This window comes from Capricornis sumatraensis, chromosome 1 (assembly GCF_032405125.1).
Source record: "Capricornis sumatraensis isolate serow.1 chromosome 1, serow.2, whole genome shotgun sequence".
Taxonomy (NCBI): Eukaryota; Metazoa; Chordata; class Mammalia; order Artiodactyla; family Bovidae; genus Capricornis; species Capricornis sumatraensis.
Genome location: NC_091069.1, coordinates 181,441,601 through 181,465,521, shown reverse-complemented (window position 1 = coordinate 181,465,521; position 23,921 = coordinate 181,441,601). Strand labels below are relative to the sequence as shown.

Sequence of the window (23,921 nt, the reverse complement as noted above, 5' to 3'; positions counted from 1 at the left end):
GAGACTGCCTCATTAGCAAATGTGAGCGCTTCACATCCAGGATGCAGAGGAGAGTGTCCATTCATACCTCCTGCAGTGCATCAGAATCATCTGGAATGTTTGTCAAAACATACTGCTGAGCCCCACCACTGAGGTTCTGATTCACAATGTCTACCGTGAGTCACAAACTGCCAGACATGACTGAAGTGACTTAGCACCATGAGTCTCAAGAAAATCAATCCTGAATATTCATTGGAAGGACTAACGCTAAAGCTGAAGCTCCAATACTTTGGCCACCTGATGCGAAGAGCTGACTCATTTAGAAAAGACCCTGATGCTGGAAAAGATTGCAGGTAGGAGGAGAAGGGGATGACAGAGGATGAGATGGTTGGATGGCATCACCGACTCAATGGACATGAGTTTGAGCAAGCTCCGGGAGATGGCAAAGGACAGGGAAGCCTAGAGTGCTGCAGTCCAAGGGGTCGCAGAGTTGGATGCAACTGAGCAACTGAACAACAACAACAAACAAGTTTCCAGATAATGCTGGTGCTGGAGGTCCAGGGAGTGCACACTTTAGGAACAACTGATTTAGAGTACTTTCCAGACCCTTCAGCTTAAGCACTGAGTTCTTTCACATCACAACAGCTACCACTGTTAAGAACTCTGCTGCTGCTGCTGCTAAGTCACTTCAGTCGTGTCCAACTCTGTGCGACCCCATAGATGGCAGCCCACCAGGCTCCCCTGTCCCTGGGATTCTCCAGGCAAGAACACTGGAGTGGGTTGCCATTTCCTTCTCCAATGCATGAAAGTGAAAAGTGAAAGTGAAGTCGCTCAGTCGTGTCTGACTCTCTGCAACCCCATGGACTGCAGTCTACCAGGCTCCTCCGTCCATGAGATTTTCCAGGCAAGACTACTGGAGTGGGTTGCCATTGCCTTCTCCATTAAGAACTCTACTGTTAAAATGGTCCCTGTCTGTAAGCTCTTGGCAAACAAGGACTCTGACCCCTACTGGGGAGAATAATAACAACAACAATGGACAACAGTTAACCAGGCTTTTGGCGTTATTTTAGGCACTTTTCATGAATCACCCATTTAATCTATACAACAATTCTATGATCTATGTACTATTATTATCCCCACTTGCGACAACATGAACTATAGGCTTCCAGGCTCCTCAATCCATGGAATTCGCCAGGCCAGAACACTGGAGTGGGAAGGCATTCCCTTTTCCAAGGGATCTTCCCAACCCAGGGATTGAACCCAGGTCTCCCACACTGCAGACGGATTCTTTACCTTCTGAGCCACCAGGGAAGCCCAAACAAATGAGGGGATTAAGATTTAGGTTAAATAACTAACTCTAAGGCATAGAATCTCAAGTCAGCCTGGATTCAGTTCTGGCTCTATCATTTATGTGTATAACTCCCCAGATCTTTATATACACCTTGAGAATATCACATAGGAATTTGCAAACTGAAGATTTCCTGCCAGTAACATACCTTTAAGAACAAATGGTATTATGGAAGTGGAATCTGTCGATCAGATTTTCTGAGCACACATTTACTTCTATATGAGAATTAAAGGAAAGACTATAAAAAGCTTACAGATTCTCTCTTCCTCTCATTTTGTAAAATCAGAGATTGCATAAATCCCAGATAGTTTATGTGACTTGCTGAAGACCAACGCACCATTCACCTCACAGTGCTAGGAGAAGACTAAAGATAATATAAGTCCTTAGTTCTTCTAGGAATATATTTGGTGACATAGCTCCCGTAAGATTCCTTAACCACTGTATATACTGTCTATATATATAAATATGCCACAGATAGGCACAGAGCAGCTAGGAAAAGGATAATCTCAAATGGCTCATGTTTTACTTTACTGACCAGAGGGTAAAAGTCTCAGGGTCAAAAGGAAATACATAAAATGGTACAATGCCAAGGTTAAAAAAAAAAAAAAGGCTGAGGAGTTATTTCCGTATGAACACATGTGAATGGGCAAACTATTCGAGGAAATAATCGGTTCTTGTTCAAGCTTTCCGCAAATATTATTTGAAGGAGCAGTCTTTAAAACTGAAACACATTCAACAAAAACAAATTTCTAACAAACATCCATCACTTTTCTTCAAGCTCTGAAAGCCAAAACGCAATATTTTTTTCTTTATTTAAAAAAAAATCAAGTGAGGTAACTGCATTCATAAGCTAAGACTGAATATTAATTTTGCTCTTGAAAAGGCATGCCACTATAAGAGTAACAACATTACATGTACCAAAGTGTTGCTCAGAATTATATAAATAACCTTGCTTAAAGAAAATCAGCAGGATAACACACGCATTTCTTTTGCTTTTCATCCGACTTGTAGGTGTGATTTCACACATACAAATTGTGATATATTCTTAAAGTATAGACGACACTAGAAGAAAATAATATCCCCCTAACTGGATATGGCACAGCTTTTGATTGCCCATGACTACTATAATGTATATGTTTGAGTAGGTGAAAGTGATGTCGATGTCCAGAAAGGTCCCTTGTTAAGAAAACAGAACATCTTTACAATTATTTGCAGGATCCCTTATGTCCTTAATGATTTTCCTCAACTAACAATTTGGATCATGTTTTTGTTCATCGTTTAGCAATACAGAGCTTCTGTTGGGTTTGGCTGTGTCTATATACTTATGATTGGTGGTATCAAAACATCATATGTTTAGTATTGTATAGAAAACATAGCTGGATGAGTAAATTTTTAAATTTCCAATTGAATTCATAAAACTCAGATACAGGCCTTTTTGAAATATACTTTTTTTGCTGAAATCATAGAGAACTTAATACAGTCATCAAATCTAAAGAAACTGTACTTGTAACTAGTAGCTAGGAACACAAAATATTAGAGGCCTAGAATCAAAAATTAAGAAATAAAATGATAGATAAATTAAACATGAAGTATAAAAATCAAACAATTCCTTACTAAAACATGGGAGGGTTTTTTCTTTTTTTTTTAAATAATCTTGGAATGAATGAAAGCTTTCTAAACAGAAAAAATTGAGAGCATAAATGCATATTTAAAATAAAGTAAAATAAAGCATGTCAAAAAATTTAGAGACAACAAAATGAGTGAAGGTGTTTACAAGTCACATAACAATGAGGTGATTTTTAAAATATAGATTTCCTGCAAATGATAAAATAGACATTTAATATAAACAAATATAAACAAACATTTCATAGAAAAAGAACTGCAGATGGCTCGTAGAATATATGAACAAGTGTTCAACCTAACATATAATAAGAAAACAAAGTTTATGATTTTAGATAACAAAAAACCAAAAGTTTGATAACACACTGTGTTGACTAATAAGGAAACAGCCACCCTCAGTGTAAATTTGTATGATGGAGAATAAATAGGTATTTTTCAAAGATATAAAAAGCACAAAACCTTGACCAAACAATATCTCTTTTAAGTATCTATCCAAATATACTTGCACACATACAGATGTACATGGATATGTACATGGATATTGTTTGTAGCACAGTTTATATTACCAAAATTAGAAAGAACTAAAATATACTTCAAGAGGAAACTAGGTTAAATAAAGTATCCTATTTAAATATGTCCTAATATGGAAAAAGTCTTATAGCTACAACATTTTAAGTTAAGAAAAAGTACTCAACAAGATGATGGTAGTGGTTTAGTCACTCAGTCGTGTCCAACTCTTGCGATCCCATGAACTGTAGCCCACAAGGCTCCTCTCTCCCTAGGATTTTCCAGGCAAGAATACTAGACTTGGTTGCCATTTCCTTCGCCAGAGGATCTTCCCCACCCAGGTATCAAACCCGGGTCTCCGGCTCTGCAGGAAGATTCTTTACCGATTGAGCTACCAGGGAAGCGCTGGTAGATAATAGACAGAAATAGATATATTAATACATACATATGTATAATATTGTGTATGTCTGTAATGCACAGACCATCTGAAAGAATACCAAGAAATGTGGCCAAGTGGCAGAGAGGAGAAGCACAGAAAGTTTCTTTTGACTGTGTTAATGTGTTCTAGCCAAAGAAATACATCCACACATCTGTGGTTGAACAAAGTTGGGTTTATTGACCCTCAGTAAAGAAGAAAAGTAATGCTCAAAATTCTCCAAGCCAGGCTTCAGCAATACGAGAACTGAAAAATTCCTGATGTTCAAGCTGGTTTTCGAAAAGGCAGAGGAACCAGAGATCAAATTGCCAACATTCACCGGATCATGGAAAAAGCAAGAGAGTTCCAGAAAAACATCTATTTCTGCTTTATTGACTATGCCAAAGCCTTTGACTGTGTGAATCACAAGAAACTGTGGAAAATTCTGAAAGAGATGGGAATACCAGAAGACCTGACCAGCCTCTTGAGAAATCTGTATGCAGGTCAGGAAGCAACAGTTAGAACTGGACATGGAACAACAGACTGGTTCCAAATAGGAAAAAGAGTACGTCAAGGCTGTATATTGTCACCCTGCTTATTTAACTTATATGCAGAGTACATCATGAGAAACGCTGGACTGGAAGAAACACAAGCTGGAATTAAGATTGCCGGGAGAAATATCAATAACGGCAGATAAGCAGATGACACCACCCTTATGGCAGAAAACGAAGAGGAACTAAAAAGCCTTTTGATGAAAGTGAAAGAGGAGAGTGAAAAAGTTGGCTTAAAGCTCAACATTCAGAAAACGAAGATCATAGCATCCGGTCCCATCACTTCGTGGGAAATAGATGGGGAAACAGTGGAAACAGTGTCAGACTTTAATTTTGGGGGCTCCAAAATCACTGCAGATGATGACTGCAGCCATGAAATTAAAAGACGCCTACTCCTTGGAAGAAAAGTTATGACCAACCTAGATAGCATATTCAAAAGCAGAGACATTACTTTGCCGACTAAGGTCTGTCTAGTCAAGGCTATGGTTTTTCCAGTGGTCATGTATGGATGTAAGAGTTGGACCGTGAAGAAGGCTGAGCGCCGAAGAATTGATGCTTTTGAACTGTGGTGTTAGAAAAGACTTTTGAGAGTCCCTTGGACTGCAAGGAGATCCAACCAGTCCATTCTGAAGGAGATCAGCCCTGGGATTTCTTTGGAAGGAATGATGCTAAAGCTGAAACTCCAGTACTTTGGCCACCTCATGGGAAGAGTTGACTCACTGGAAAAGACTGTGATGCTGGGAGGGATTGGGGGCAGGAGGAGAAGGGGACAACAGAGGATGAGATGGCTGGATGGCATCACCGACTCAATGGACGTGGGTTTGGGTGAACTCCAGGAGTTGGTGATGGACAGGGAGGCCTGGAGTGATGCGATTCATGGGGTCGCAAAGAGTCGGACACGACTGAGCAACTGAACTGAACTGAAAGAAGAAAAATACACACCATGGCAGGACTGAGGTGTTTTAGTTAGTACATTGTAAGCAAGGACTTTCAGATTTGGTCTCAAGTGATTTTTAAGGAGAAAAAAAAGAAAGCAGATTTATTCTGGTTTTGAATGCTCTATGGATGCAGGTAATTCTATAATTGGACATCTTAATAATTCCTATCTGGATGGCAATAAGAATGTAGTAACTTCAGTTCCTGGCAATAAAGCTGTAGCCACCTATATAAACCAGGGTAAAGCAATATTTGATCATTTTGTAGTTTGGACATCTTTCTTGTTTTTGTCTACATTCAGATGTAATTACAGAGTGGTCTCATTTTCATCCTGATCCATCACCGTCACAATGGCCTTTTCTGATCTGGTGTCCTATGAAACTGTTTATATTCAACAGAAGCACACCAAGGCCTGCTGGTAGTACCAATCCAGCTCATGGTTGTTAAGCACTGTTTTACTCTTTTTCAACTGTATACCCTTTTATGTGCCTTTATAATTTTTTATCATATATTTATCTATTCAAAATAATTTTTAAATGAATCTTAAGACTGAAGGAGACCTTAAAAGTCAGTGAGTTCTGAGACCGTCGCAACCATCATCATGTTCTTCACCTCCCACACCAAAGGAGCTTTTTTTTTTCCCCCATAAATCCTCTACAAGTACTAGTACAGCATCTGCTTGACCATCTCCAGTTTCACCATTGTACTCATTTATCAGGCAGCTCATGCCATAGTCAAGCGGCCCTGAATATTTCTGTTCAGAGAACAAAGGGAACAATGCATTTGGTTATAATATTTTAATTGTTTTCACCCCAGCATGTTTGACCTCTTCAAATGTATCTTCTTCTATGGTAACCAGTGAGCAGAATAATTACCTTTCTAATTTTATGTAAAATATTCCTATTAATACTCTCCCAACTGCAATTGTCTTTTTTGCGTGCCAGTGTTTCAACACTGTTCTGCATCTTTTATTATCATTACATTTGCAGAGATTTTTATCTGTTGCTGCTGACAAACCCATTTGGCTTTGTACTCAATTACATGTAATTAGTCTTTTCTTCATGAACAAAAGATCAGGTGTCCTATTAATTCAATCCAAGATGCTATGGTAAGGTTGGCTGGACCCAATGATGTCTACTGAACCAAACATCACACTTCTGACAGATGCTCATAGTAACAAGATTTTTTTTCAAACAATCAAATGCTTTTACTCCTGCCCACACAAAGTACAGAAAGAAAATGCATTTTAACAGCTTAGAGGTTTATAATTTTCTATTAAAAAGCATGACTACAATTTAAAGCATTCTCTGATATTTTTGCATCAATCCACACTCAGAAAAGGTAAAAATAAAAGTAACTTGTTTTCACTGGAAAATTTTAATTAAAATATGTGTGGGGGGGTGGTATCAGAAAAAAGTACATTAGTCAAAAAACCGGCAAAATCGGAATAAAGTCTATAGCTCAATTAACAGTACTTACCAAAGTTAATTTCCTGGATTTGATCATTGTAGTGTTGTTACATAAAGTGGTGCCCATTAGGGGAAGCTAGGTGAAGTGTACACTGGAATTTCCTATGTTATTCTGTAATTTCTCTAAAGTCTAATATTATTTCAAAAGGAAATATTAAAAAATACTTAGGTGGATAGATAATGATCTACAGAAACTTTTACACATATGCATAAGGACAAATGAATTCATTTGTTTCATCTTTTGTTGAATGCTTACTATCTATTAATGATCATTCTAGATTCTAGATCAAAACAAAATCTCTTCAGTCAGGAAAATTATATTCTCTGGGGAAAGAGATAAAAAATAAACAGCAACAATATACATTTTAGGTCATCATAGGAGCTATAAATACAAGAAAAAACTGGGGTAGCAGAACAGAGAAGTCAAGGTGAAATGTTTAATGTTATTAAGGATGGCCAGGGAGGCTTATTCAACATCTACAAGATATATTTTAGCAGCACTGTTTGTAACTGCCTTAAAATATAAATGTTTATTATCCATCAAAAAGAGAATGGATAAATGTATTTTGGTATGTTCATGCAATGGGATACTTTACAAAAATGAAAATGAATAATATAAAGTAAATATATCACTATATATCATTGGATGACCATGATATCGGGAGAAAAATACATAAAATTATATATGGTAATGTTCCTCTTAAAAAAGTTTAAAAACATGCAAAACAATGTCAAAAATGATATATAAAATATATGCATCATGTATATATGAAAAATGTACTTGTAAACCTGAATGGAAATTTTAAAAAAAAAGTCAAATTCAGGATAGTTGTTATACTGGTACTGAAGGGGAAAAGCAGGACTCCACCATTTCAAAAGAGCATACTGGGGCTTCAGATGTAATGATGTTTTACCTAAATGTTAGGCCAAGGGTTGGGTATCCAAATGAATTTATTAAGTTTTATTATTTTGTATATTTAAGCTCCTTTTAATACCAACCTGTCAATAAATGTAAACAGTAGTTTATTTTAATAAAATATAAGATATTTTAAATTTGTTAACTTAGTTTCTAAAAGTATGTAACCAAACGTAGTATCCTCAGTGTGTGTCATACATAATGCCATTATCCCTATAAATACACACACATATATATACACACACATCTGTTTGTGTATCAGTTCGGTTCAGTTCAGTCACTCAGGCGTGTCCGACTCTTTGTGAACCCATGAAACGCAGCACGCCAGGCCTCCCTGTCCATCACCAACTCCCGGAGTTCACTCAAACTCACGTCCATTGAGTCGGTGATGCCATCCAGCCATCTCATCCTCTGTTGTCCCCTTCTCCTCCTGCCCCCAATCCCTCCCAGCATCACAGTCTTTTCCAATGAGTCAACTCTTCCCATGAAGTAGCCAAAGTACTGGAGCTTCAGCTTTAGCATCATTCCTTCCAAAGAAAGCCCAGGGCTGATCTCCTTCAGAATGGACTGGTTGGATCTCCTTGCAGTCCAAGGGACTCTCAAGAGTCTTCTCCAACACCACAGTTCAAAAGCATCAATTCTTCGGCACTCAGCCTTCTTCACAGTCCAACTCTCACATCCATACATGACCACAGGAAAAACCATAGCCTTGACTAGACAGACCTTAGTCGGCAAAGTAATGTCTCTGCTTTTGAATATGCTATCTAGGTTGGTCATAACCTTTCTTCCAAGGAGTAAGCGTCTTTTAATTTCATGGCTGCAGTCACCATCTGCAGGGATTTTGGAGCCCCAAAAAATAAAGTCTGACACTGTTTCCACTGTTTCCCCATCTATTTCCCACAAAGTGATGGGACCGGATGCTGTGATCTTCGTTTTCTGAATGTTGAGCTTTAAGCCAACTTTTTCACTCTCCTCTTTCACTTTCATCAAGAGGCTTTTTAGTTCCTCTTCGTTTTCTGCCATAAGGGTGGTATCATCTGCATATCTGAGGTTGTTGATATTTCTCCAGGCAATCTTGATTCCAGCTTGTGTTTCTTCCAGTCCAGCGTTTCTCATGATGTACTCTGCATAAATGTATACATTTACATGTGGTTGTAGATCTACATTAGACATTGACCCAGCATTTGGAGAGACAGCACTTTCAACTATTTTTCTAAAAATGTGGAAGTAAGTGTTTCTGTTAGTCCACACTTTCACCTGTCTGCCACTGCTCTATGAAAAATGTCATGCGTTCACAGGACAGCTGTCTGGGTTACAGCTGCATCCTATTAAACCAGATATGGCTATTTGGCTCACTTGAATCTATCTTCATAAATTTATAATTTTTCAATCTTTCTTTAAGTTGGGTGGCTGGTGCTGACAGAGGATATTAATGCTTTCAACTCCAGCCACCTCATCTTATAGAAAAAGAAACCAGATCAAGGGATACCTCAGAGACAGCAGGGGGTGGCACAACTAAGTAACATCCTTGATGCTTTCCATCTATACTTGTAGCTTCACTAAATTTGCATTCAAGTTCAGATGCAATAAATGGAAATTATACATGGAGAGGAAAGCATCCTTATTCATCTGGACTCAGGGAAAACCTTAAATCATTTAAAGAATGCATTTCCACAAATAGAAACCAACAATGTGAAACACAATAAGCGAATCAACTCCTCAGCAGAAAATGGGCTGAAATTGTCTATAATATGATCTTTTCTTTATTGTAATTCATATTGTGTAACGTATAACATTAAGTAAACAAAGAATAATTTAGAAGGGGTGGATAGGAGCATTTTCGCACTCTAGGGACCATCGGAAAAGGCAATGGCACCCCACTCCAGCACTCTTGCCTGGAGAATCCCATGGGTGGAGGAGCCTGGTAGGCTGCAGTCCATGGGGTCACTAAGAGTCGGACATGACTGAGTGACTTCACTTTCACTTTTCACTTTCATGCATTGGAAAAGGAAATGGCAACCCACTCCAGTGTTCTTGCCTGGAGAATCCCAGGGACAGAGGAGCCTGTTGGGCTGCCGTCTATGGGGTCGCACAGAGTTGGACACGACTGAAGTGACTTAGCAGCAGCAGCAACAGCAGGGATCATAGAATTTCCCTCAGATCGGTGTTTTTCCCTGGTGGCTCAGCTGGTAAAGAGTCTACCCACAGTGCAAGAGATCTGTTTTCAATCCTTGGATTAGAAAGATGCCTTGGAAAAGGGAATGGGATCCACTCCATTATTCTTTCCTGGAGAATTCTATGAACAGAGGAGCCTGGTGGGCTACAGTCCATGGGGTTGCAAAGAGTCAGACATGACTGAGAAACTAACACTTTCAACATAAAATATCAAGCTTTTAGATTACCTTATTCAGTTGGATAGAATGTCAACCTGACCACAAGTGAAAGAAACAGAAAGTGAAAGAGTCTGACCAAAAAAACCACATTTATCAGACAACAGCTCAATTGGGTATAGATTTAATGAGCATTTACTGTGTGGCCAGTGACCAGTAATAAAGATCTAGCAGTGAATACAAACTTTGGGAAACAATACAATGTTCCACATATTTTTAGAAAAATAGGAATTTCCTCCCCAAGTACCTATATATGATTATGCAGAAACTGAAAGGTATGATGAGAGTGCTCATTCCTGACTCTGAGGCTTATAATAAAAATGCTTCTGAAATGCAAATACACTCTGTCAGACCTTGATGATTTGGTAATTATCAAACTTGTCAGCCGTATAGTTAAATTAGTTAAACACTACTTCCAGAGATGTCATAAATAATCTTTCAATACCTGCATTTCATTTCAAAAAATTATAAACAAAATTGCATTTCTACTGGCATTTTATGATTTTATTATCATATAAACTGTAATATATAATATTTTAATATAGTTTTCTTTTTAAATCAATAAATTTGGCCTCAGTCAAGATGAAATAACATGTAATATACAAATGTATATTTCAATATTTACTTTGAGAAGTAATTTTATTCTTCCACAAATGATGTTCTAAGACTTACTATCAGTTCAGTTCAGTCACTCAGTCATGTCCAACTCTTTGCGATCCCATGATCACAGCACGCCAGGCCTCCCTGTCCATCACCAACACCTGGAGTTCATTCATACTCATGTCCATCAAGTCAGTGATGCCATCCAGCCATCTCATCCTCTGTCGTTCCCTTCTCCTCTTGCCCCTAATCCCTCCCAGCATCAGAGTCTTTTCCAATGAGTCATTTCTTCCCATGAGGTGGCCAAAGTACTGGAGTTTCAGCTTTAGCATCATTCCTTCCAAAGATATCCTAGGGCTGATCTCCTTCAGAATGGACTGGCTGGATCTCCTTGCAGTGCAAGGGATTCTCAAGAGTCTTCTCCAACACCACAGTTCAAAAGCATCAATTCTTCAGTGCTCTGCCTTCTTCACAGTCCAACTCTCACATCTATACATGACCACAGGAAAAACCATAGCCTTGACTAGACAGACCTTAGTCGGCAAAGTAATGTCTCTGCTTTTGAATATGCTATCTAGGTTGGTCATAACTTTTCTTCCAAGGAGTAAGTGTCTTTTAATTTCATGGCTGCAGTCACCATCTGCAGGGATTTTGGAGCCCCCAAAAATAAAGTCTGACACTGTTTCCACATCTATTTCCCATGAAGTGATGGGACCGGATGCCGTGATCTTCGTTTTCTGAATGTTGAGCTTTAAGCCAACTTTTTCACTCTCCTCTTTCACTTTCATCAAGAGGCTTTTTAGTTCCTCTTCATTTTCTGCCATAAGGGTGGTATCACCTGCATATCTGAGGTTATTGATATTTCTCCCGGCAATCTTGATTCCAGCTTGAGTTTCTTCCAGTCCAGCGTTTCTCATGATGTACTCTGCATATAAGTTAAATAAGCAGGGTGACAATATACAGCCTTCAGTTCAGTTCAGTCGTTCAGTTGTGTCTGACTTTTTGCGACCCCATGAATCACATCACGCCAGGCCTCCCTGTTCATTACCATCTCCCGGAGTTCAGTCAGACTCACGTCCATCGAGTCTGTGATGCCATCCAGCCATATCATCCTGGGTCGTCCCCTTCTCCTCCTGCCCCCAATCCCTCCCAGCATCACAGTCTTTTCCAATGAGTCAACTCTTCCCATGAGGTGGCCAAAGTACTGGAGCTTCAGCTTTAGCATCATTCCTTCCAAAGAAATTCCAGGGCTGATCTCCTTCAGAATGGACTGGTTGGATCTCCTTGCAGTCCAAGGGACTCTCAAGAGTCTTCTCTAACACCACAGTTCAAAAGCATCAATTCTTCGGTGCTCTGCCTTCTTCACAGTCCAACTCTCACATCCATACATGACCAAAGGAAAAACCGTAGCCTTGACTAGACGGACCTTAGTCGGCAAAGTAACGTCTCTGCTTTTGAATATACTATCTAGGTTGGTCATAACCTTTCTTCCAAGGAGTAAGCGTCTTTTAATTTCATGGCTTCAGTCACCATCTGCAGTGATTTTGGAGCCGAAAAAAATAAAGTCTGATGTATTCCTTTTCCTATTTGGAACCAGTCTGTTGTTCCATGTCCAGTTCTAACTGTTGCTTCCTGACCTGCATACAGATTTCTCAAGAGGCAGGTCAGGTGGTCTGGTATTCCCATCTCTTTCAGAATTTTCCAAAGTTTCTTGTGACCCACACAGACAAAGGCTTTGGCATAGTCAATGAAGCAGATATAGATGTTTTTCTGGAACTCTCTTGCTTTTTCCATGATCCAGCAGATGTTGGCAATTTGATCTCTGGTTCCTCTGCCTTTTCTAAAACCAGCTTGAACATCTGGAAGTTCACGGTTCATGTACTACTGAAGCCTGGCTTGGAGAATTTTGAGTATTACTTTACTAGCATGTGAGATGAGTACAACTGGGCAGTAGTTTGAGCTTTCTTTGGCATTGCCTTTCTTTGGGATTGGAATGAAAGCACCTTTTCCAGTCCTGTGGCCACTGCTGAGTTTTCCACATTTGCTGGCATATTGAGTGCAGCACTTTCACAGCATCATCTTCCAGGATTTGAAATAGCTCCAACTGGAATTCCATCACCTCTACTAGCTTTGTTTGTAGTGATGCTTTCTAAGGCCCACTTGACTTCACATTCCAGGATGTCTGGCTCTAGATGAGTGATCACACCATCATGATTATCCGGGTCATGAAGATCTTTTTTGTACAGTTCTTCTGTGTATTCTTGCCACCTCTTCTTAATATCTTCTGCTTCTGTTAGGTCTCTACCATTTCTTCCTTTATCGAGCCCATCTTTGCATGAAATGTTCCCTTGGTATTCCTAATTTTCTTGAAGAGATCTCTAGTCTTTCCCATTCTGTTCTTTTCCTCTATTTCTTTGGACTGATCGCTATAGAAGGCTTTCTTATCTCTTCTTGCTATTCTTTGGAATTCTGCATTCAGATGCTTATATCTTTCCTTTTCTCCTTTGTTTTTCACCTCTCTTCTTTTCACAGCTATTTGTAAGGCCTCCCCAGACAGCCATTTTGCTTTTTTGCATTTCTTTTCCATGGGGATGGTCTTGATCCCTGTCTCCTGTACAATGTCACGAACCTCAGTCCATAGTTCATCAGGCACTCTGTCTATCAGATCTAGGCCCTTAAATCTATTTCTCACTTCCACTGTATAATCATAAGGGATTTGATTTAGGTCATACCTGAATGGTCTACCGGTTTTCCCTACTTTCTTCAATTTAATTCTGAATTTGGTAATAAGGAGTTCATCATCTCAGCCACAGTCAGCTCCTGTTCTTGTTTTTGTTGACTGTATAGAGCTTCTCCATCTTTGGCTGCAAAGAATATAATCAATCTGATTTCGGTGTTGACCATCTGGTGATGTCCATGTGTGGAGTCTTCTCTTGTGTTGTTGGAAAAGGGTGTTTGCTATGACCAGTACATTTTCTTGGCAAAACTCTATTAGTCTTTGCCCTGCTTCATTCCACATTCCAAGGCCAAATTTGCCTGTTACTCCAAGTGTTTCTTGACTTCCTACTTTTGCATTCCAGTCTCCTATAATGAAAAGGACATCTTTTTTGGGTTTAGTTCAACAAGGTCTTGTAGGTCTTCATAAAACCTTTCAACTTCAGCTTCTTCAGCATTACTGGTTGGGGCATAGACTTGGATAACTGTGATATTGAATGGTTTGCCTTGGAAACAAACAGAGATCATTCTGTCGTTTTTGAGATTGCATCCAAGTACTGCATTTCAGACTCTTTTGTTGACCATGATGGCTACTCCATTTCTTCTGAGGGATTCCTGCCTGCAGTAGTAGATATAATGGTCATCGGAGTTAAATTCACCCATTCCAGTCCATTTTAGTTCGCTGATTCCTAGAATATCGATGTTCACCCTTGCCATCTCTTGTTTGACCACTTCTAATTTGCCTTGATTCATGGACCTGACATTCTAGGTTCCTATGCAATATTGCTCTTTACAGCATCGGACCTTGCTTCCATCACCAGTCACATCCACAGCTGGATATTGTTTTTGCTTTGGCTCCATCCCTTCATTCTTTCTGGAGTTATTTCTCCACTGATCTCCAGTAGCGTGTTGGGCACCTACTGACCCGGGGAGTTCTCCTTTCAGTATCCTATCATTGTGCCTTTTCATACGGTTCATGGGGTTCTCAAGGCAAGAATACTGAAGTGGTTTGCCATTCCCTTCTCCAGTGGACCACATTCTGTCAGACCTCTCCACCATGACCCGCCCATCTTGGGTTGCCCCACGGGCATGGCTTAGTTTCATTGAGTTAGGCAAGGCTGTGGTCCCAGTGTGATTAGATTGACTAGTTTTCTGAAGGGCGGCAGTGAGGAGATACCCTTCATCCAAGGTAAGGAGCAGCAGCTGTGCTTTGCTGAAGCAGCCGTGAAGAGATACCCCAAGCCCAAGGTAAGAGAAACCCAAGTAAGATGGTAGGTGTTGCAAGAGGGCATCAGAGGGCAGACACACTGAAACTATACTCACAGAAAACTAGTCGATCTAATCACACTAGGACCACAGCCTTGTCTAAAGACTTATTATAGTATTCTTACTATTTGGTTCTAGGATTAAAACACTACCTTGCGCTGGAAGGTAGCCTTGTTTCCGTTAATACTTAACATCATCCTGACTACAAACAATGGAATGAGAGGAAATTCTTGTCCACTGAGCAGTCAGAACTTCTTCAAGCCTCTGACCTTCTTATTGAATACATAAGCTCTATCCATTACTGTCTCTTTGCTATAAGAATCATACCAAAATGGAGAAAGGAAAAGACAACTAGCTTACTAGTAGTTGAACAGTTCCAAAGGCAGCCTGGCTGTGCTTTAAGCCTAAGAGACACTAAGCCATACATCTGATTGTAATTGGATTACACGAAGCTAATGTTCCTTACTGTAGTCACTGTTTTCGTCTTTGGTCCCATCGATGGTACCATCTGGGTGCATCTGCAGGAAATATCCCTGCTGGCTGAATAACCTTGTCACAATTCCTTTCAGCTGGGGTTCTGCAAAACAAAATGAAATGATTATTCAAGTTTTTATTTGGTTTGTAAAAATGCACACTTGCAAATTATCAAAAACATCCCCTAAGTCAATGCATAAATGCCAATGATTTAAATACTGAAGTAACTATTTGGAAAAGAGGGATTTTGGTAACATAGCTTTACTTTTTTTCTCTCTCTAAAGGCAGATCCATAACATTCTGCAACAGTAAACCAAATATAAATGAATAAAACTGAAAGTGAAAGTCAGTTGTGTCTGACTGTTTGTGACCCCATGGTCTATATACAGTCCATGGAATTCTCTAGGCCAGAATATGGGAGTGGGTAGCTTTTCCCTTCTCCGGGGGATCTTCACAACCCAGGGATCGAACCCAGGTCTCCCACATTGCAGGTGGATTCTTTTACCAGCTGAGCCACAAAGGAAGCCTAAATGAATAAAAGCTAATTATGATTAGGAAAATACAGAGGTGTGCTAAAAAAATAGGTTATTCTTCTCCCTCGTGCATCTAGTGTCTGGCTTCAATATACCACCAAGCTTGTGGTCCCATTCCAGAATACTGCTCAGACCAAACTGCCAGTGTAATGCCTAAGCTTTCAGCAGTCATAATCAGGTCCTGGAAGACTTCTATTTCTGCTGAATGATAACTATCTATCAGAAACCCCTGGTTTTAAAATTCTAATCAAATTCAGTCTTGGATGAGATCCATAGAATAAAGTTAAACCCTCCATGGCCATGAGATGTCACTGGAAAGTATGTGGAAACAGATTTCACCTTCAGTAAATACATCACCAGAGTAAGACCCAATACCAAGTAAGTCATTTTTCCAGTACAAAAAATAAATAAATAAAAATCAAGCCATATATATTTCTGTAAATATTTCAAACTAGATGTGGTTTTCGGCTTTTAAAATTCCCTACACACTAATACCATCCAACTGGTCTTTGTATAATACATTTGAATTTTTGTATAGCTGCTAACCATAAATATTTAAAGCTTTCTCACTGTGGTACTAACTGCAGCAACAATCTATTTTCTACAATATCACTACCATCTTTGTCTCTACTTTAATGTTTGGTAAAAATTAGACTACCCCAGCACACTTATAGGGGCCTTCCAGGTGGCTCAGTGGTAAAGAAGCCATCTGCCAATGCAGGAGATGCGGGTTTGATCCCTGGGTCAGGAAGATGCCCTGCAAAGGAAATGGCAACCTGCTCCAGTTTTCTTGCCTGGAAAATCCCATGGACAGAGGAGCCTGGAAGGCTACAGTCCATGGGGTAGCAAAGAACTGGACAGGAATGAGCGACTCAGCACATGCACACACAAACATGCACCATATTTACTGTCCTAATTATTCCATTAAAATTAGTAGTAAAAAAAAATGCTGCTTCTGCTGACAAAAAAATGAGGTAAGGATGGGAATCATATGACTGGTGATGTAGTTATGCATTATCTTCAAAAGAGCAATCAAGGAATTTCAACTAAGAGTCAGTTCCTTCACCAACTTATTAAACCAATAATAATTCAGAATCTCTTAGGTGGGGGGGCAGGCAATATGCTAAGTACTGTGTGTTAAACTAAACACATTTATTGATGGTTGAATCTAAATAAGAGTTCCAGTTAAGGATTCAGTGCAACAAACTCTTTGGGAATGGACCTGCTCCCTACGACCATCATGTCTTTTACACCTACAACTAGATCACACATACTTGGGAATGCGAGGCGACGCCTGTATAAACATATCTTCTCCAAAGCAGTCCTAAAAGTAGAAAAGATGCCCCCCGCAAAAAAAACTGGTAATTATGAAGCAGGGTATTAAAGAGAACTAAACTGGAAATTAGGCATTCTGATTGATAACTATGAATTAACACTGTGGGTTAAACAAATTCAATATATTTTAAATGTGTAGGCATTACTCAGACTGGGGCTTTGTAATAACCTAGAGCAGTGGGATGGGGAAGAAGGTGGCAGGGATATTCAAGAGGGTGGGGGACATAGGTATACCAATGGCTGATTTATGTGGATGTTTGGCAGAAACCAACACAATACTGTAAAGCAATTGTCCTTCAATTAAAAATAAATAAATTTAATTAAAAAATAATAATTTTTATGCCTTAATTTCCTCACCAATAAAATCTGGAAGTTAAAGTAAGTGATATCTAGGTCCTTTCTATGATTCTCTATTGATGTTGAGCAACTATGACTTAAAGTCTCTTTGACTTGAGAATCTTCTTCTCTAAAGAGTGCCAGAAATCAAACCACAGATTCATTCTGAATGTGCTGTCTCTACGCCACCCCCTCCCCAACAAGGGATATGTAGGAGAGCACACATTGATAGCTAGCTAACCTCAACGCAAAAATATATATTTGACCCCTACCATCTAACAAACCCTTATCAACCTTCTCAGGCTCAGTTCCAGATCACTTCCCCCAGGAAGACTTGGCTATTATTAAGTGTGGGTCACTTTTATAATCAGAGGAAATAAGAATGTCTGAGCTTCTGCCACAAGGCTAACTGGTTGACAGGTAAATGCTACTGCAGTACATTCAACTCTAGATTTGCACTCAGGAGACTCAACTTTGAACCACAATTGCTGTGGGGTCCTGAGCAAGTCACTTAGTATCTGAGGCTATTCTCCTATCTGTATAATGGGAAAAAATAATTCTTATGCTATCTATCAACATTTATAATTTCAGATGAATAAATAAATGTAATAGTGTGAAATGAAAAGCCCCATAATAATATAAACTCTGCTGCTGCTGCTGCTGCTGCTAAGTCGCTTCAGTCACGTCCGACTCTATACGACCCCATAGACGGCAGCCCATCAGGCCCCCCTGTCCCTGGGATTCTCCAGACGAGAACACTGGAGTGGGTTGCCATTTCCTTCTCCAGTGCATGAAAGTGAAAAGTGAAAGTGAAGTCGCTCAGTCGTGTCCAACTCTTAGCGACCCCATGGACTGCAGCCTACCAGGCTCCTCTATCCATGGGATTTTCCAGGCAAGAGTACTGGAGTGGGGTGCCATTGCAAGGTCTAATTTCTCAACCCTGAAAATTGAGGAAACAGTTTAAGTGAGATAAAGGGAGCATTTTACAAATAGACTTGTCTCCTGATTTACATTTTAGTAAAATATTGAGTTCTTAATGTCACTAAAGTAACCAAAAGACTAACAGCAGACGATAGAAAAGGACAGAAGGAAGGAAAGGAACAGCTGTCTTATAACTGATATTTTATTTCTAATAAATTTGATCAGATCACCTTAAGAAGTCATGTTTTGGCTGGTAATGAGACACATGGCAGCTGAATCATTAATGTCTGAAAATAATTCTTTTTTTTTTTTTTTCCAAGCTCCTCTTTCTGTAGTGGTAATTAAACACTTCTTTTGCTATGGTGAAGCTATCTCTTTGTTGGGACCCTGGGAATTCAGGTTGGTAACTCCTGTTCAAGATAATGAGCACTGGGCTTGTACATCAACCTCAACTGCAGTGCCAGAACAAGGTCAGAGTCAGGGTTTTAATTATATGATGATTTATGAAAGTGAATGTATTATACTATAGCTGTTTCAAAGGAGATCTGATCATCTATTAAACAAATGCTCTGAACCTAGGATGTGTAATAGAAAGGAGTATGGCCTGCCTGACAGGGCTATACCTTTATTATCATCAAACCCTATCAACCTTTCCAGGTTCAGTTCAAAATCACCTCTACCAGGAAGGTGTGGCTGTCACAAGGGAGGATCACTTTTATAATTGGGGGAATAAAAGAAAGTGTTTTGTTGTATATTAAAGAAAGAGGTTTAAAAATGAGACCAGTTTTTGGGACATCTAACATTCTGGGTGCATTCAATAAACATGCTTTATATTTTTCAGACTATGTTTAGGGATCTAGCAAATCAGTAAGACCTGTGCTGTCCTCAGGGAGCACCTAGTCTAATGCATGGAACATACATATATATAATACTATGTGGATAACTGTTAAATTATGAATGGAAGCAGAGTGACATGATACCATAAGGAGCAAGGGACTTGATGAAGGCACCTTATTTGTCACTTGAAGAGTGAATGCACTTTCACAGGCAAAGAAACCAGAAGAGCACTGCAGACAAACAATGGATAAAGGGAAAAATAGCATGGCAGACTTTGGCAATGATGTAGAATCTGGCCCAGGTATAATACATGGCAGAAGTTTTCAAACGCTGACATGTAGGTAACTGCCTATTCTCAACAAATGTTCACAGGTCAAAAGTGAAATAATAAAAATAAGGTCAATGGAATAAGTTTTATTAAGCTAATTTTATATTCAATTTATATGCTTCTCCTTGATTCTAAGATTATGTTTTCCATTATATTTTCATTTTTTAATGAAATGATGGCTATATTATTAGATGGTGACAAGACATGGGTTTGGTTTATTCCCTTTTGTACTCTGAAGTAGTGCAGCAAATACTGCTAGATTTTCTCCAAAATCCATTTCCTCTTTTTCCTGGGCACCCAGCTAGACCATATGTCCTAGCCTCGCTTGCAGTTAGGTTTGGCAGATGAATGAGTGTCATATGGAATGTTAAGTGGAAGTGATGTGTGCCATTTTCAGGCCAAGGCTTTTAAAAGCAAACATTCTCCTCCACATTTTCCCTTCCTTATTGCTGGCTGGATTTAGATGACAAAGCCCTAGAAGATGTCAATAAAATAGGAGGATTCTGGTGGAAAAAAAGACTACAGCCATCAGAAATATCCACCCTGGACAGTTAGGTGAATAAGAACTAGCAGTGGTTGTACATAGTGACTTCCTTCCTAAGAGAATATGAAAAGGGGATGGAGGGTGGGAGGTTACCTCATAGTGCAGAAACCTGACACATAAAATGCTGTCTCAGCCAGGGGGTCAGGGTTAAGGTCAACAGTCATAAAACATGCTGATAGTACCTACCGTTGATATGACATGAATGGCACTTTACCTCTGGGATCTTCCTCCCCAAAACCCATAACCCCAGTCTAATCAGGAGGAAAACATCAAACAAATCTCAACTGAAAGATATTCTACAAAACAACTGACAAGTACCACTTGAAACTGCCAAAAAATTAAAAGAAAAAAAAAAAGAAATTCTGAGAAAATGTCACAGCAAAAAGGAGCCTAAGGAGATACAACAACAAATGCAATGTGGTGTCCTTGATGTGACCCTGGAACTGAAAAAGGACATTAAGCAAAAGTTGAGGACATCTGAATAAAGTATGGACTTAAGTTAATCATAACGTATCAATACCAATTCACTAATTGTCACAAATATACCAAATGAATGTAAGATGTTCATATGGGAAACTAGGTGTAAGATACATGGGAACTCTTTGTACTATTTTAATCTTTCTATAAATGTAAAAGGATTTTAAAATAAAAACTTTATTAAAAATTATAATTATAGCCACAAAAGCAAGTAAAAAAATGTTACCTTCAAAGAGGTTGGTAAAAAAATAAGGTAAAGCATAGGACCTCAAGTTTAGCACTGATTCCCTTCAGGATGACGTGGCAATTTCCACAGAGTGTTTGACTTGTGGAAAGTCAAACACTTTCCACTTTTGACAGCCACTCAGAAAAGCTGATACCTGAAGTAGTTATCTAGACATTTCTGCTGCCTTAATGTGTGGTGCTATGACGTTGTTACCTAAGTATATACTTGAAATCAGAGCACAGTCAGAGCCGAGGGAACCTGATCACACATCTCAAATGAATACTAGATTGCAGGATAGAATGAATTTTTTTTTAATTGAAAAGGAACTTGGAAGCCAACACCTTCATTCTTCAAAATACCTTCTTTCATTAACATCAAAGACAGAAAATAAAAACTGAGCCTCAGAGGGAAAATGTCTTGTCCAAGGTCATCCAGCCAACACATGGATGAGTTAGGATAAGACTCCTTTCCAATATACTGAATGAACATCAACCTTTCCTTTCCAAAGAACATCCATGACATAATCTGTAGCTTGTGTGGGCTTCAGAACTGGGACTAGCTGGGGTTGGGTGGGTGAGGAGAGGAAAGCAGAGAAGAAATGAGAAGAAGAAAGGGGAGCACCTAGGTGTGCATAAAGTGTGCATAAGGTGTGCATAAGTCACATCAGTTATTGAAGTGTGGGAGTGACAAAGGAAAGGGGTTATGGGAAGCTGCAAGAAATATATATATGTGTGTGTGTGTGTGTGTGTGTGTATGCATATATTAGATATTAACATTTATACACATATAAAACACAATATAAAATATGTATTACATGTTGTTTAGTCGCTAAGTCGTGTCCAATTCTTTGTGATCCCATGGACTGTAGCCCACCAGGCTCCTCTGTCCATGGGATTTTCCATTTCCTTCTCCAGGGGATCTTCCCAACCCAGGGATCAAACCCATATCTCCTGCAATGGCAGGCAGATTTTTCACCGTTGAGCCACCGAGGAAGCCCCATATATACATACATATGATACTAAAATTGGATTGTGTTTATCTAGGGCCAACCTGTTCAACATTTGTACCTAAACTTAGAGAAAGTGTCCCCATGTAAACTCCAACGTAAAATAAAAAATATAACAGTGATCCCAATTTTGTTATGGAAGTCATATCCAGACAAGTAACAGTACTTATAATAATAATATAATATATTATATTATATTATATTATTGGCTGAACCCATCTACTTCCTACCAGGCATTTCCTCATGATTTTACTACAGTTGTATCTGATACTCACTACTGAATGTGTAAGGTACTTTTTCTCATTGGTCAGGTGAGATGATCATGATTCATTTACCCAAGGTTATAGAACAGGATTCTCCAGGCAAGAATACTGGAGTGGGTTACCATGTCCTTCTCCAGGGGATCTTCCCAACCCAGGGATCGAACCCGGGTCTCCCACATTGGAGGCAGACGCTTTAACCTCTGAGCCACCAGGGAAGCCCAGTTAAGGAAGAGAGAGGCATTCTCCAGCTCTGTTGGGTCCCTTTAAGAAAGACACTGGTGAAACTGAAACATGTCCAGAGGAATAGGAGCCAAATAAAGAGGGTACAAAGGACTGTCACATGAAGAATGGCTGAATGAACAGTGGATATGCAGCCTGCACAAGGGAGGACTCAGGGGACAGGAGAGCTGTCCCCGCTTTCTTGAGAGTCTAAGTAGGAAGACAGAAGTAAGAAAAGGCCAATTTGTGCTGAGTGGCTCCACAAGGACAGAACTAGGGCCAGTGGGTGAACATTATGGGGAGGCAGGTAAAAAGGGACCTTTCTGTAAACTTTATTCACAAAGAGAACAAGCTGTCTAAGGAAAACAGTGAGTTTGTTGGCCCTGGACAGAAGCAGAGACAAGCAGAAAAAAAGCTACAGGTCAGGACAGCAACGAAGGGCACAGAGGTCTCCGAAAGCTCAGGCATTCTGTGCGGCAATGAGAGGTCCTTTCCAGGCCTGAGGTCCTGGAAAGCTTTGCGATAAGCCAGATGGCGGTTAAACACAAGCTCACATTTCTACTTCTTAGTGTGTGCTTAGAACAGGGAATTGAAAAGACTGTTGAACAAGCATCCTGCAAATGGAGAGGTCTTTGTAAATGTTAAGCACGCTTTGTGTGGTAATTTGATGGCTTTTCTTTTTTTAATAAGTCTCTGTGGGCTTACAAACAGACCCTCAGTATCAAGGTTTAATGTTGCCCATTTAAAGGAACTGAGATTGAAGAGGCTGTTAAATTGTGATTCTTGTCAAGTGCTTCTGGGCCTCATACTGCTGCAGATTTCAAAATTAGATTATCAGGGTTGGAAATTGTTCATAAACAGATATACTTCTGACAATCACAGCTAAAGGGTATAGACTAGGGCACATTTGCATACCATACATCAAAGCCCCAGACAAATCAGAGATTGATACAGGAAGACACTGGAAAGAGAACAGAATTTATCTGGACTTTTGAATACACTGCAAAAATGACAGTCACACTAAGCTGGGGGAATTTGTTCAAAATACTTGTTTAGGAAAAAAAGACACAGGCCTGAGACCCCACATTCACTCAGGAGACTGCAGTGAATAAGGCAGAGATGCCGCATCATGGGAAGTCACAGAACCAGCAGACTGTCTGCTCAGTGGGGTGAGGACTGCCATGTCTTGTCCTGAGTCCTCAGTCCTCTAGCAGGTCAAGTGAAGGTGACAGATGCCTTCAGCAGTTACCCTCCCTGCTGCTGCTGCTGCTGCTGCTGCTGCTAAGTCGCTTCAGTCATGTCCAACTCTGTGCGACCCTATAGACGGCCGCCCACCAGGCTCCCTGGTCCCTGGGATTCTCCAGGTAAGAACACTGGAGTGGGTTGCCATTTCCTTCTCCAATGCATGAAAGTGAAAAGTGAAAGTGAACTCCCTGAGTCGTGTCCGACTCTTAGAGACCCCACGGACTGCAGCCACGGAAATTCCCTGTAACAATAATAATTCAAAGAGGACTCTGTATTTATAAATGCGAATCTATTTTCTCAACCAGCAGATACTAACAGCACATTTTATCCAAAAAACAAGTATGTACTGAGCACCAGACTTTCCAGTAGTTATTTTAGGTAGAGGGGATAACCAGTGATATGCTCATAAAACAGCTCTTGAAAAAAAAAAATGCCCCAAACCTGCTTTTCATGGGACTGATTTCT

General features: G+C 39.7%; 1 protein-coding gene across 1 annotated transcript in view; it reads right to left on the bottom strand.

The window, feature by feature from the left end:
* Nucleotides 1–23,921, bottom strand: part of FGF12 (fibroblast growth factor 12) — a 289,098-nt gene that overhangs the window by 225,648 nt on the left and 39,529 nt on the right. Inside the window, exon 2 of the mRNA XM_068973583.1 lies at nt 15,179–15,289. Within this exon, the coding sequence (XP_068829684.1) occupies nt 15,179–15,289 (111 nt within the window). The remainder of the gene's footprint in view (nt 1–15,178; nt 15,290–23,921) is intronic.